Source organism: Anopheles merus, chromosome X (genome assembly GCF_017562075.2).
Source record: "Anopheles merus strain MAF chromosome X, AmerM5.1, whole genome shotgun sequence".
Lineage (NCBI taxonomy): Eukaryota > Metazoa > Arthropoda > Insecta > Diptera > Culicidae > Anopheles > Anopheles merus.
The window spans coordinates 4905663-4920683 of record NC_054081.1 but is presented as its reverse complement, the minus strand read 5'-3'; the positions used below and the strand labels follow the sequence as shown (position 1 = coordinate 4920683).

Below are 15021 nucleotides of genomic sequence, written 5' to 3'. Positions count from 1 at the left end.
TAGTTTTAGGAAGAGGAATAAGAAGAAGAAGAAGAGCAGGGGGAAGAAAAAAGTGAGCAAAACAGATGAAAATGAGTGATGGAAAGAAGAAAAAATTGAAATCAGTTGGGTTGGGGGAGGGGGGAGGGAGGGAAGAGGGGATGAAAAGATGAATGATGAAGCATAGAATTCCTTTCGTTACCTTTTGGGACGGCTGGGTTGTGTGTATGAAAGGCGAAGAAGGAAAAGGGGGCACGAGAGAGGGAGCAAATAATGAGCTGTGAGATTGAGTTTGTTTATGTGTCGAAGCAGGAGGAATTGGAGCGAGAAAGAGCTCGCAAAAGAGAGAGAGGGATGCCTTGGAGCAAAAAGCAATAAATAGTAAACACTAAACACAAAATAAGGCGAAGAGTGCAATAGAAAAATTGGTTACAGGCCAGACAGTGGGGGGGAAAGGGGGCGAAGCAAAGGTAAGACAGAGGTAGTGAGTGCGCAGGGTGGAAAGGGGGAGATAAAACAGGAGAGCAGAAACGGGGGAAAACAAGAGGCAAAGAAAACAAATAAAACCGGTTAAGAGATGAATGTTTGATGGATAGGAAAAGATTGACGAAAGGAGCACACCAGAGCAAGGAGAGAGAGAAGGGGAATCGAAGAGAGAAAGAGAGATGGAATGAAAGAGAGAGGAAGAAGGAGGAGAAAAAACCACGATCGATTTAAACGAATGCATGATTTAAAATGATTTTTCTGTTTCTGTTCTTTACGTTTGGATTGAATTTTGGGATCACTGCTTAGGGAACAGAGTGCTATTCATTAAACAGGGAAAAAGCAGCCTCCAGCTAAGGTTTGAGAAGTCGAAATAATAATCGAACCCCGTTCCTATCTATTGTTGCTTTACAGCCAGTGTAACGTAATTCGCACGTGTGCGTGAAGAAAGCAAGAAACCCGTCCCGTGCCAGGCAGCAGCTAAAGTCGTCGTTACGGGCGACAGCAGCGAAAAGAAAACAGCCAGAGAAGCAGCACAAATCTATCAATCAGAGAAGGAGAAGTACAAATTAACAATAGCGAGACACACGGGCTTAATTCGCTTGCTGCGCACTCACCAGCGGCAGTAGTGTGCGAGTGTGTGGCTTTTTTGCGAGTGTGCGCGGGCGTTGCGCGCGCTCTGTGTGTTCGGCGTGTGTGCCGGTGCGTTTGACTTAGTGCGATTGTAGTGTGCCAAGTCCCGAGGCGGGCGGTTCCAGCAAGTCAACAGTGCTCTCACACATGTGAGCGGAAGTGTCTGTGGCTGTGTGTGTGTGAGTGCGCGCGTACCCCAGTGCGTATTTCCTGTGTCCTGCGTGCGTGCGTGTGCGTGGCAGTTGGTCGTTGGTCAGTAGTGGAGGGAGCACGGAAATACTACGGTGCGGTGGCGGAGAGTGGCGTGGAGCGTGGAGCCATGGAAACTAGCTACAACACGGCACCGATCGGTGCTGGCAGCAGCGAGTTCGACATCAACATGTTCGACCAGTACGTGTACAAGGTTAGTATCTTCGTAGTATCTTCGAGCACTGAACCTCGGACGGGCGGGGGGTTTCGTAAGGTATCTCCAATGCTTATGACAGTTGAGGTCTAGAGATGTAGGTGTTTGGATATGAACAGCGCTGGAGGTTTACAGTTTGAGTCTTCAAGTTCTTCCAGCAAGCATAGAAAGGGTTGGGTCATCAAGACTTCAAACAATGGGTTCAGCAGTGAAAACAGTTGGAAGGCTTCGGTAGGGGATTGTAGGGATTTTAGATCTTATAGATTCACTGAACCAAAAGGTCTTCTTGGATCTTGAAGATAATCCCTCAGCAAAGACTTCTTCAACGCTTGCACCGGACGATAGCGCTGCATTAAATCTTCTTAAAAAGATTGAGTAGCGAGTCTACTTTCAATAACCCAAGATATCCCAATAAATCCCAATAACTCCCCATATTATGTCTCAAGAGCTCCAAAAAACCCTGTCAAGCAATTATGAACATGAACATACAGGGTTTTCCAGGAGTTCTCATAGCTGTGGGACACTTTATTGACTGCTTCTTACGTGAAATGAACTTAATGTAAGGTGAATTGGACTCTATAGCACCCTTGTTGGACAAATCCAATAGGAATTTCCAATAAGAGCTGTCCAAAAAAGGTGCCATAGAGTCCAATTTCCATCATATGAAGTTCATTTCGCATAAGAAAGAGTCAAGGAAGTGTCCCACAACTATGAGAACCCCTGGAAAACCCTGTAATGAATTATGTGTTCCAATATTTCAGATTCCTTCGATACAGCAAACATCGTGTTGTTTATTTTGAAGAAAACCAATTGAAGGAATCTATCAAGAGAACTTCATAACTTGATACTCTGATCATTGGTTCCTCATCATTATCTTCTAAAGTAACTAGATCCTTCAGCTAACTAGAAGACAGCCAGCGACAAATCAGCGAATTTGTTGTTGATTGTTAAGATCCAAGGATTGACTATCTGGCTGCGTGTTATTGAATTAAGTCTCGAAAGCCTGTATAGGCCGGCATGTCCGCGCAGGACGTTACGCCAAATAGAAGAAGAAGATGCTAAGATCCAATCCCATTCATTGCCAACAATTAAACCGAGATAAGAAATTGGTTGCGATACGTTTGCAATAAGATCTTCCAAGTTATGACACAATTCCAAGACATTCCAATTTTGACACAATTCTTTACCTTCCAATATGTATCCTAACTCCAATATGTATCCAACGGTTCAGATATCAAAAATCATGTGAGTTTATTTAGAGGGCGATTCAGGAGTTGATGTTATATGATCTGAACTCAATGTTATTGCAATGAACTACTTGAATATCAATACAAGAACGTTTATTATAGCACAATAACATACTATTCGCGAAGTACGGTATTCGATGGAAATTAAAAAAAGGATATAGTCCATCAATCCAACAAAGTGCGCCAGAAAGTGACTCATCTGTTGTTCAAAAAACAGTCACACTTACGCTAGCCGTGCTCTACTGTACAGAGCAATTTACGAGCTCCAAGCGAGATAGAAATTACATGCGTTCGGAGATTCGTACGGAAGTTGACGCACTGACGGCAATGGCACGCGTACCGGAATGGCGCTGGCATGGGGATTCTTCGACGGAATCGATGGCTAATGAATTCTCCCATTGCTGCCATTCTGGCATTATTTCGGAATCCATTCGCTGCAGCTATTTGGTATGCATTTGTTGCGCGGAATTTGATAACTTAAAGTTGGTGTTTTGATTGGTTCGGTTCTCGCGTCTCGGAAAACGCAGAAACCAATCGAATATGTGTGTTTTTTGTCAATGGATAATATCGCATTGCCATCCAGCTATGAACAGTTACTGAGAACAAGATTGCTTTACTCGTAAACTGTTTGATTTTATTTCGATTCCGCGTACGTCAGCGTGTGCCTACCACTGGATCTCAGAACTTCTAACAATTGGATTTCCAAAGAACATAAACGCATTTGTAATCAGTTTTGATTTACAGCAGAAAAATGTCCGAATTTCAGTATCTACTACGAATTACTCTAGGTTCACCCACGTTTATGATCAGCCCTGAAGTATACGTATATTCACGGCACCAATATGATAACAACTTGAAGTGAATTAATAGCCCTTCCGATTAAAACCATCAGCAATACATTCATGAATTAATTAAAAATGAACGCTGTGAGTTAGTCGTATTTACACCAGCGTATCATGTATCGACCCTGTGTCATTTTCACTAACAGGCAATGCCCGACGAACTCCGCTAGATGCAGATAACCAGCTCCTAGCTGTCGTTAGACGGACGGGTTTGTTTTATTTCGCGGATGACCCCTGGTACGCCAGGCTGCAGCGAGTTTGCTCAGGGTTTACGATCGACCCTGAAAATGGTTTGCCCAGCTCAGCGAATGTGCCTACTAAAAGCAGCACTTTTAGTTCGTTCTCTGGACAGGATGTTTAAAAATGTAGTTTAAATACCATCGTGAGCTGGGGAACAGTTGCCGTTGTCATTTGATTCAGATAATGTGTAACCATTACGATTTGATAGATTATAGTTGTATAATGCGTTGAAGGAAAATAGCATTAACCTTCAGTTTTTTTCAATCACTTTGATTTCTTCAATGTTTGTTGAAACCATTGCGACAGCTGACAACTGTTGCTCGCTGTGCGAAAATGGCATTAAAATCATACTTCCCCAAGTTACAAGGTAAAACGAGTAAAACATTCGTTGTTCGTACCATCACGACATTAATAATGAAACAAAAGTGCGTGGAAAATGTGTTGAATTTTCTATGTTTTCCCCTCCCCCACCTCTCAACCCTATTAGTAACTGGCTCGAAGGCTTTTGTTTTGTTTGGAGCACACATACTGTCGTACTGTTGTACCCACAGGAGAAAAACAAAAAAATCGGAAGCAAAAACAAACAAATTCACTTGTTGGCTTTGTTGCGGAAAATTTCGAACCTCTCCGCCAGTGCTGCAAAATGTCACCATCAATATCACAAAAAAAACTGAGTGAAACAAAAACCTTGTCAGCGTCACGTACTCAAATGCGATTATCACAAGTGAAATTCTCAAGTGGTTCTAACGAGTGATATGATTGGAGACAATTTGGGAATTAACTTTTAGTCAATCACTTTTTTATGAAATTTTCTGGACCAGGAGCAGCACTGTAAAATATCACTGTTTCAGTCACCAACGCTCATGACTGAAACGAAGCTCAAGTCGACTCACGTACACAAGTGCGATGATTAGGCGCAAGATGAACATAGTCGTTGTGACGTGTGACCAGATTGGTGACATTGCAGCAAGCACCTCTTGGTCGGTCACTTTGACGTGACTTTGTTTGTCTGTGATCAATTTCGAAATGTCACTGATGCTATCACCAGCACTCGTGATTGAAATGAAATTCATTTCGGTTCACGTACACATGTGCGATGATCAGAGGTAAGACGCACATGGTCGTTGTGGCGTCTGATCTGATTGGTGATATTTTGGTAACCAACTCCTGGTCAATCAGTTTGTCGTGATTTTTTGGTATTTTATTATCGCGATAGACTTAGAACATACGTGGCGTGGGCGAGTGGTGTTTTATTAACCATGTGCATATGATTAGAAGCAGTAATCGGTTCTGCTAACTGGTCAAATGATCCCGCATCCTACATATATTGCCAGACTCAGTTTGCTGATCCAAACGTTTATGTATGAACTCTCGTAAGCAGTGCACATGCAAGGATTACCGCTTCATAATGTATTTATTATTTACTCTAGAAAAACACTTTAGACCCACAAACAGCCGGCACCGGAATTTGAGGCAATTTGGAAGAAGGGAAGGAAGAGTCAGTACGACTTTTAGCGGACATTGCATAAGTTTCTTGTCCAGATGACCAATTTTACGCTGTTCGATGGTAAGGGGAATCCTATGTTAATGGTGATCTCCGGAGGCGGATACACAGGCTGTTGTTGGTGGCAGTGGATAGACGCTAAGTGTCAGCATGCCGTGCCCGTTAGAAAATCCGTACCCGTGCGCGATGTCAATTGCGCCAAAGGTGGATTATGAAAGGTGCTGGAATTTGGTGACTTTGTCTAGAATTAGTGCTTTCGGATATGAAAATAATAAAACCAGGATATAAAACAAAAACTATCTACCTTTTCATCCATCTATAAAACATCTTTTATATTTGCACTATGGAGAAACTAACAAATTACACGCCTCGTATGCTAAGAATATCACCGATTCGATTAAAATTATTACACTAACAACACAGTGAATGAGGAGGTGCCGCTGAAGTGAGTTCACATCCGAGCAGCTCTGCTTGATCGTTTTCTAGCCGAAATCGAACGCCGACGCAAGTACTGGAAAACTGCCTACTTTATCTTTTTGAGTCGACCGGATTCTTAGGCCGGTTCCTTGGCCAGACACTTTACTTCGTTTTGCCAAAATTCTCGATCGGGCCGACCATGTAAAAGGCAATCTCTGTCAGTTGGTCGAGTTTGCCGTTCATGAGCATGGTGTAAACCTTGATAATGTTCTCTTTGTTCACCAGCTTGCCGGCATAGCCCGTGAAAAATTCTGTGACCTGAAACGCCTGCAATTCGAAACGCTGGAAACGGCGCATCATGCGCACAGCACATCATATTATGCGCGCATTACAACACAGCGCTTAAAGTACGCGACTGTGCGGAAAGTTTTACGTGGACGTGGAAAAAATGGAGACCAAACCCCAAGTGCTCAAAAAGCGGACAGGGCTCAAAAAATCAAAGCGCATATCACGTTAATAGCACAAAAAGCGCACCGTTCTCGTAGACCAAACTGTGCGAAAAGTGCTAGCACAATGGAATATGTGCAACACTACGAACAGCTCATTCATTGCCAGGATGGGAATTATTTCCTGGAGCGTCCTGTAGTTCTACAGGATCCGCTGCACGCCACGGTAAATGTTATAATGCTCAGTGTCGGTAATGTTTTGGGTCCATTATACGCGATATCGAATCCAGTGGATTCACAGCCAAGTAGATGCTTATTTCGATGATAGCATGCAACAGCATGGTGACATCAAAGCGAGCAAATGTGGTAGTCAAAACTGGATCGGTCAGAGAATCAGCCGGCACATCAAATGGCCTGCACCGTCGTAATCGTGGCAATGCACTCCTGTATACATCCAGCGTTGGTTAGTATCCGACAGCGAGCGGGTATCCTATGAAACCGGCAACACTCGGAGAAACAGCTACATCACACGGTAGAAGCTGTTGAGACGCAATCGAACTAAGCTGGAAAAATTTCGCTCGAGCTTATTACATTATTAACCGTTCCTAAAAATAGCAAATAATAATATTTATCAATCAATCGAGTGAAAGAAAGAAGCAAAACTTACCATGAATTAAGTATGAGTGCTAAGTATGACACCAGCATCCAACGATGGTGCATGGTTCCAAAATATGAAGCCGTTACTTCGATACCATTCTACGTGTGCTTCGACATGCTGATATGTTAAATGGTATGAAACACGAACCGTTTGCAATTTTATCTCCTAGCTTCGAATAACAAACCAAATCGTTTTCCGCTTGATATGCCTCTTGAAATGTTAATATTACAGGGTTTCACACTTTATCTCAAGACCGCGGGACCCCTTCCCGAATCTGTTTTAGCCAATGCCAAGAATGCGGTACAATGCTTGAAAACGTTGATGATACCTGAATTCATCGGATGCAATGCTGAATCTGCGGCACATTTCTCGAACACACTGTTCCGCGCCGAGGACATGCGGTCGAATATTTTTTTACACGTATAACCTTTGTGTACATCAGTGTATTAGAAACACCCAATTATCCTTTTCGCGTTTTTACCAAAAAAAGACAATTTAATAAATTTAGCGAATGCATATTTGTTTAATTAAAATATTTACAAGTGTTAACAAAGTAGTTTCAACTGTTTAAATAATCTTTTTTGGTAAAAACACGAAAAAAATAATTAGCTGTTTTCAGTACACTGATGTACACAAAGGTTATACGAGTAAAAAAATATTCTATGCTATGCCGACAAGCTGGTGAACAAAGAGAACATTATCAAGGTTTACACCATGCTCATGAACGGCAAACTCGACCAACTGACAGAGATTGCCTTTTACATGGTCGGCCCGATCGAGAATTTTGGCAAAACGAAGTAAAGTGTCTGGCCAAGGAACCGGCCTAAGAATCCGGTCGACTCAAAAAGATAAAGTAGGCAGTTTTCCAGTACTTGCGTCGGCGTTCGATTTCGGCTAGAAAACGATCAAGCAGAGCTGCTCGGATGTGAACTCACTTCAGCGGCACCTCCTCATTCACTGTGTTGTTAGTGTAATAATTTTAATCGAATCGGTGATATTCTTAGCATACGAGGCGTGTAATTTGTTAGTTTCTCCATAGTGCAAATATAAAAAGATGTTTTATAGATGGATGAAAAGGTAGATAGTTTTGTTTTATATCCTGGTTTTATTATTTTCATATCCGAAAGCACTAATTCTAGACAAAGTCACCAAATTCCAGCACCTTTCATAATCCACCTTTGGCGCAATTGACATCGCGCACGGGTACGGATTTTCTAACGGGCACGGCATGCTGACACTTAGCGTCTATCCACTGCCACCAACAACAGCCTGTGTATCCGCCTCCGGAGATCACCATTAACATAGGATTCCCCTTACCATCGAACAGCGTAAAATTGGTCATCTGGACAAGAAACTTATGCAATGTCCGCTAAAAGTCGTACTGACTCTTCCTTCCCTTCTTCCAAATTGCCTCAAATTCCGGTGCCGGCTGTTTGTGGGTCTAAAGTGTTTTTCTAGAGTAAATAATAAATACATTATGAAGCGGTAATCCTTGCATGTGCACTGCTTACGAGAGTTCATACATAAACGTTTGGATCAGCAAACTGAGTCTGGCAATATATGTAGGATGCGGGATCATTTGACCAGTTAGCAGAACCGATTACTGCTTCTAATCATATGCACATGGTTAATAAAACACCACTCGCCCACGCCACGTATGTTCTAAGTCTATCGCGATAATAAAATACCAAAAAATCACGACAAACTGATTGACCAGGAGTTGGTTACCAAAATATCACCAATCAGATCAGACGCCACAACGACCATGTGCGTCTTACCTCTGATCATCGCACATGTGTACGTGAACCGAAATGAATTTCATTTCAATCACGAGTGCTGGTGATAGCATCAGTGACATTTCGAAATTGATCACAGACAAACAAAGTCACGTCAAAGTGAGCGACCAAGAGGTGCTTGCTGCAATGTCACCAATCTGGTCACACGTCACAACGACTATGTTCATCTTGCGCCTAATCATCGCACTTGTGTACGTGAGTCGACTTGAGCTTCGTTTCAGTCATGAGCGTTGGTGACTGAAACAGTGATATTTGGTAGCACTGTACACAGCCAGCAATAGTCATTATGATGCTTATGCGGGCATTATGCTAAGCTTGTCAGTCAGAGTATCGCGTTGGACTCAAGAATTCACATGTCGTGTTGAGCATGTCATGACGCACTTTTATTGACTATCAACAATGAGCATCAAGCTACCACGGATATGTTCATTGTTTTCGTTGGTGAAAATCTCGTGATACTCATGACATTTTGCAGCACTGCTCTCCGCCATTCGCGCACCGTAAACGGGCACGATCATTAGCAAAATATGTAAACAAAACGTCTGCAAATGCAATTAATTGAGGGCAGGAACCGGTAGGGTATGCTTTTTTTTCTCTCTCTCTCTTCTCTCTCTCTCTCTCTCTCTTCTCTTCTCTCTCTCTCTCTCTCTCTCTCCACGCTGTCACCGGTGCACCAAATTTTTGTTTCGCGCTATCCTAGAGCGGCGCCTCTAATGGTTGTTCCTGTTTTTTTTTGGTTTTGGTTTTGTTCAGGACCGAAACGCGCATTGATTGATGGAATCCGCCTGCTTTCGGTCTCCCGCTGTGTCCTTGCCCGTCCCTTTAGCATTGCACCATGCTTTGCACACACGCACGCACGCTTACATCAGCGCTGTAATGCACAACAACATGCGTGCATAAGTTGCACAAACGCATCACCACAAAACGGGGCAATTGCAAGGGGACCGTAAGAAAACAAATAGTTATGCACGCGCGCGTCCCGCTCTCCGCCCTTCGGTTCTGCCGGTGTCGTGTTTTGCTGTTCTGTTGTGTGTGTGTGTGTTGTTTTTTTCTTCTCTTAATGGTTAGTTTGTTGTTTCATATGGTTTGGTAAGTGTGCGTACTTTTCTTTCCCTTTCTCGCTCTCTTTCTTTCTCTCTCTCTCTCTCTCTCTCTCTCTCTCTCTCTTGCTCTCTTTTTATGCGTTCCTAATGTTTGCTGTTCCCTCTTGTGCGTTTGTGTGTTGCGCTTCAACCCTCCCCGGAACGTGCAGGTTTTGTAGCTATTTTGTGTATTTTTGCCTCTTGCTTCGCTCTAAATCAGATGCAACTGTTCTGTGTGTGTGTATGTTTTTCTTCTTCTTCTTCTTCTTCTTCTTCTTCTTCTTTAGCGATGCGTTTGCCTGCGCTCTCTTTTTTTTTATTTGCTTCACATACTTACCGCAAAGATTTGTGTCTTTTTGATGTTAAAATCTTTAATGTTTTACACTTCTTTCTTTCTTTTTTTTATCATTTCTCTCCTTCTCTTTTGCTCCTCCCTGCGCTTACTATCAATTGTTGGCTTCCGAATGAATTGTAATGTTGCGTTTTTGTTGTTGTTGTTGTTGCTATCTTCTGTTGTTCTTGATATCATTCTTTCACTTTCTCACTCTTCCCATCTCTCTCTCTCTCTCTTTTATTATTCTTCGTTTGCTGTAATGTTTTTCCTTGTATTTTTATCTGTTCCCTTTGGATCGTTCATCGCTCCCCTGTCCCGTTGCCCCGTTTGCTGCCGTCACTAGAATTGGAACGAATGGCCGTTGCGAGCGGTGGCTGCGGAGGAGCAGGGGCTCTGGTGGTGGTGGTGGTGGTGGTAGAAAAATGTTGTTAAACAGGTTATGTATATGTGTGTCGAGAAATGAGGTGGAATGGGAAAATTGATCGAGCGACTGGGGGAGAAAGAAAAAAAAAACAGAAACCAAGGGTCGGAATGGTTGTGCGGGGAGGGAGGGAGAGGTGGAACAGCAAACAGACTCGCCGTGTACAGCGAGCAACGAAACCGAAAGATGGATGGCAACTAGGGAGAGGGAAAGATAGAAAGAGTGCCAAAAAGAGAGAAAGAAAGGGAGAGAGAGAGAGAGAGAAGCAAAAAGATGCGAACGATGAGATAGAGATGGCATTTTACAATCAGCCCAGTCTGTTCGGAATTGCATCCGTGTACCAGCGGCAACTGTCCCTTCGTGCCTCGGTTGTACCACGTAACGCACACACACACACACACACGCACGCACGCACACACGGGCAGACCGATTTTCCTGCTTTGCTCTTCGTTATTTTTATCCAATTTTGTTTTCTTTTGTTGCTTGTTTCCTCTCCTCCGCCCTTCCCGTTCCTGCCGTTCGGGCCCTTTTCTTCCAGTGCGTACTGGGGTTTTATTGCTGTATTGGACTTGTTTGGAGTTTTGTCTTTTTTTGCCTTGGCTCTACTGTTGTTCCTGCTGTCTTTGCGTTTCGTGTGGAGACGTTTTTTTTTTAAATATTTTTTCGTTTTTCTTACAACCCACCCACTATCTCCACACTCGTTTGCCTGCTCGTTATCGACGGCCGCCTCGTTTTGGCGTGCGCGTTTTTGCCAACTGTTTTTTAATTGTTCACGCACGTTCTGCTAAACCTCCAGATTTAATAACTTTTTATAGCATTATAGATGTATGTGTGTGTGTGCATCAGGGTGGAAAAGTCTAATTTTTATTTTTTATTTTTGACATAGTTCAAAACTGTTGCCTTAATTCATCACTAGCTGTGCTTGTTTAATGATCGTTTCACTTTACTTCCCTCATTCATTATTCATAAAGCACATCTATACATAATGTAACAATTTAGCAGAATAGAGTAGGAAAAAACAAACAAACACGACGCACAATTTTCCTCCTCCAATGAGTCAACCACTCTCGGCTTGGGAAGGGAAAACAAATCCCCTCGGAGAAAGAAGCGAAGCGACCGGTGGAAGAAGAATGCCGGGGTGGAGTGGTACGGAAAATAAAAGTGGAATGAATCGATATCAGAATGTAACTGTGTACAATAAAAGCAAATGACAGAAACGAGAGGGACAGAAAGGAGCGCAAGAAAGAGTAGGAAAAATAAATGCAACTGCACGTGGAAGGGTGTCAGGAGGGGGAAAGCAAGGTTACTCGGTAGGCGAGCGGGGGGAAACGGTTGAGTTTGTGGGTCGGGAGAAAGGGGTGGCTGAGAGGAGGCGGAGGATGGGGAGGAAATAATAAAAAATCAGAGTTTCGAAATAGAAACTCAATTAAAGAAATATGTTTCTGTGTAGCTGTGTCTGTGTGCATGTTTATAGAGAGGAAGAAAGAAGAAGCTTTCGAAATCGTTAGCCAAATAGCTAGTTACGAAAGATAGAAGCAGAATGCATGGGAAGACCAGGAAGGTGGAAAGAGACATAAATGCAGAAAAGAAAACGAACGGTAAAACGGAAAGCAATATATTTGTTAGAAGAAATAAAAACACACACACAGAGGGAAGCGATTCGAGAGAAGAATGTAAAGTGTCCAATGAGGACGAAATGTGCTGCAAGTGACGGTACTAACGGGTGGAGGGGGGGCTGTTGGCAAGGGAAGCACTAAAAAAACCATGCATCAAAAACCATCAGATAACGATTTTGGGTTGAGTTTGTAAGTCGAGCGCTTCGAAACAGGGATTGAGAGACGCATCGCTACGAAACAGGAATTAATTATGTTACTGCATGATAAATGTACATTGCTCCAACTCCTACCACCTACACCCTTGCCCGGGGCTCATCGCACTTTCTTTCACTTTTCAGGCCGGTGTGATTAAAACGCGCTGGTAGGTGGTGGTGCGGGAAACAGTTTGCATTTAATTTTCGTGCGAGCACATGCACTCCGTGCTGCGCTGTGGCAAAATTTTAGACGGGCGGGAGAAACATTTATTCAAATCATTTTCCATCCCTTTGCGCGAGTGTCGTGTGACGTAAACTTTCTTCTCGTGAGCAATAGCGCCACCGATTTCCCCGTGCCGTGTGTGCCTTAAAAGGAGCACAGTCATATTCGAGTACTTGCTCGAAGTATGGCATAAAGAGATTTTTCTTCAAATTATGTTATAAAAGCTCTTTTTGCATGTACGTAAGTCAATTGTAAAGTTAGAAGTTTTTTAGTAAACTGCTCGAAAAGTACTCGAAAAGAGCTCGATTTGTTGAAGTAAATACTTCTGGTGTTTGCAAACCAGGTTTTAGCTGTAAACTAGCTTTTGGACAGTCAAATAATAACTTTTCACTCAATTTTGCAACTGCTCGAAAAGTGCTCGAACTACTCGAAAAGAGTTGGACTTGATCTTTTTACCGTTACGATCACTGGAGCCACAAAACAACCGTTTAAACAAACATGAGCTAGAGCGTTTGACCTAAACATACATTGTTTTTCCAGCCATTTGATTCGGTTCACTTTTATCAAAAATCGCTGCACAACAGAACACAGCACTGCTGCATATAAAACCGCAGGCAATAAAAAAAAAAAGACAAGCAATAGTTTACTGCCCGGCTGTGGCAACTCGAGGGGGCCTCGAAAAACAGCGTCTCTGCCCCTCCTGCGAAAGCAAATACGGAACTGACAGTGCAGATACATGACGAGGGAAGGTGGTTTGAGCGCGAGGAAGTGTCCTACACCCGATGCGATGCTAGAATGATCTCAAAAGAAGCTGAAGGTCAATGTGATTAGCATGAGCAAAACTTTATGAGCTTCAATTGAAAGCAGCGAGCGATCGCACGAGCAGCGTGCTCCGTTCGAGAGGGCGATGAATGGGGGGAGGGAGGGAGGAAGGGGGGGGGGAGTTTTTGGAACCGAGTTATAGTTTTACAGCCCTGCCTGGACTGACGCAACAACCCTGCCGCCGCTCCAGCCAGCCGTTTGGGGTTTTACTGCTTCTTCGTTCGCTCTCATCACATGCTTGGGCTCTAAAAAAAGGAAAAAAGGCCAATATTTTATAGCTCACCGATTTCCTTCTTAACCAAACTAATTCCAAACCTCATCGCCCCCCCCCCCCCCCCCCCGCGCCACCCTCAATCGCCACACACCACTTTTCCACTTAAAATATTAAGGCACATTGTTATGCAGGGTTTGTCGCTACGTAAATATATATATTTATTAATCTATTTACAACAAACGGCAACAAACAAACAATGGTTGCTCTCTTGCAGCCGTGTGTTCGACAAACAGTTGCATTTTTCATCAACCCTCTTCCCACCACCCACCCACGCACTACTCCCATTCCGCTTCCAAATGAAGAAAAAGAAAACAAACAAGCGCGCACACACACCTTGATGACACATTTCGTTGTGTGTTTGTGTGTATGTGTGTGTCGGGTGGCCTCATTACAAAAAATGATGCATTTATTTGTTTCGATCGTTTGCTTTACTTTTCAAGCGTACGTTTATTATGTTTCAGCTTCTTTTTTTAAAACAAACTCCTCCCCACCGCATTGTGCCGCACTATTTCCAGCGATTTGAAATTGTTGCATTGCTGGCAAGGAAAAAGAAGAGCTAGTAGAGAGTGAGGGGCAGTTGGTGGAGCAGAGGCTTAATTTGTTTGTTACCCGATTTCCTTCAAAACCGTTCGCGTTTCCGCTTACGGTTTTTTTTCATTGTTGCTGTCTATGTGTCTTCTTTCTTCTGTTCGCTTCCGTGCTTCCGTGTTTTGATGCATGTTTTGTTTCACACCTGCCTGCTTGCTCGCACCGTTGGATTGTGCAAGATGCAAGATGATGTTGGCCCTCCGCTGGATGCCCATCCCACCCTCGCAGTTTCCGGTGGGCCGACGTGGGCCGACCGAGCAGTGATTAGGTGTGGGATGATTAGGACGCCAGCAAAAGACAAAAATACATACCGGAATGCAAATGCATGTGTGTACAGAGGCCCCACTGACTAGTCCAATGGAAATGGGGACAGATTGAAATGTTTTACTTTTAGAGGTGGTGGTACCGAAAAGTTAACATTTGGCTCAATATCAAAATAGTTGCCCAAACCACACTCGACAGGTGGTGGAATAAAATGTGAAATAAAGCCTGCGAGCTGTAATCGAATCTCGCTGCTGTGATGGACGCTGATTTTTCCATTGCATCTATAATGGAGCAACGTTTTCGTTCGTGTTGGAATAAAATAACCGAAAAAGGAAAAAGAGAGAGAGAAAAAAACCGAATACAGTACAGTGTGCTGCACGCAATGTAAATATTGCAAATGGAGTAAAGATGTTGCACTTTTTGGAACGAGGTAAAATCCCCGTTTTTTGTTTGGTCGTTAGTCGTAAACGCAAACAAGCTGAAACAACATTAAAAAACGCATTACTTCGAGGAAATATAATGCCGGTTTAAGTCCGCTTTTTCTTTCCTTTTTTG

General features: G+C 43.2%; 1 protein-coding gene across 1 annotated transcript in view; it reads left to right on the top strand.

Annotated features, from left to right (window-relative positions):
- The window catches only part of LOC121589491 (alpha-protein kinase 1-like), a 51194-nt gene that overhangs the window by 2240 nt on the left and 33933 nt on the right, over nucleotides 1–15021 (top strand). The window contains exon 2 of the mRNA XM_041908439.1: nucleotides 877–1498. Coding sequence (XP_041764373.1) covers nucleotides 1415–1498 — 84 coding nt within the window. The 5' untranslated portion in view covers nucleotides 877–1414. The remainder of the gene's footprint in view (nucleotides 1–876; nucleotides 1499–15021) is intronic.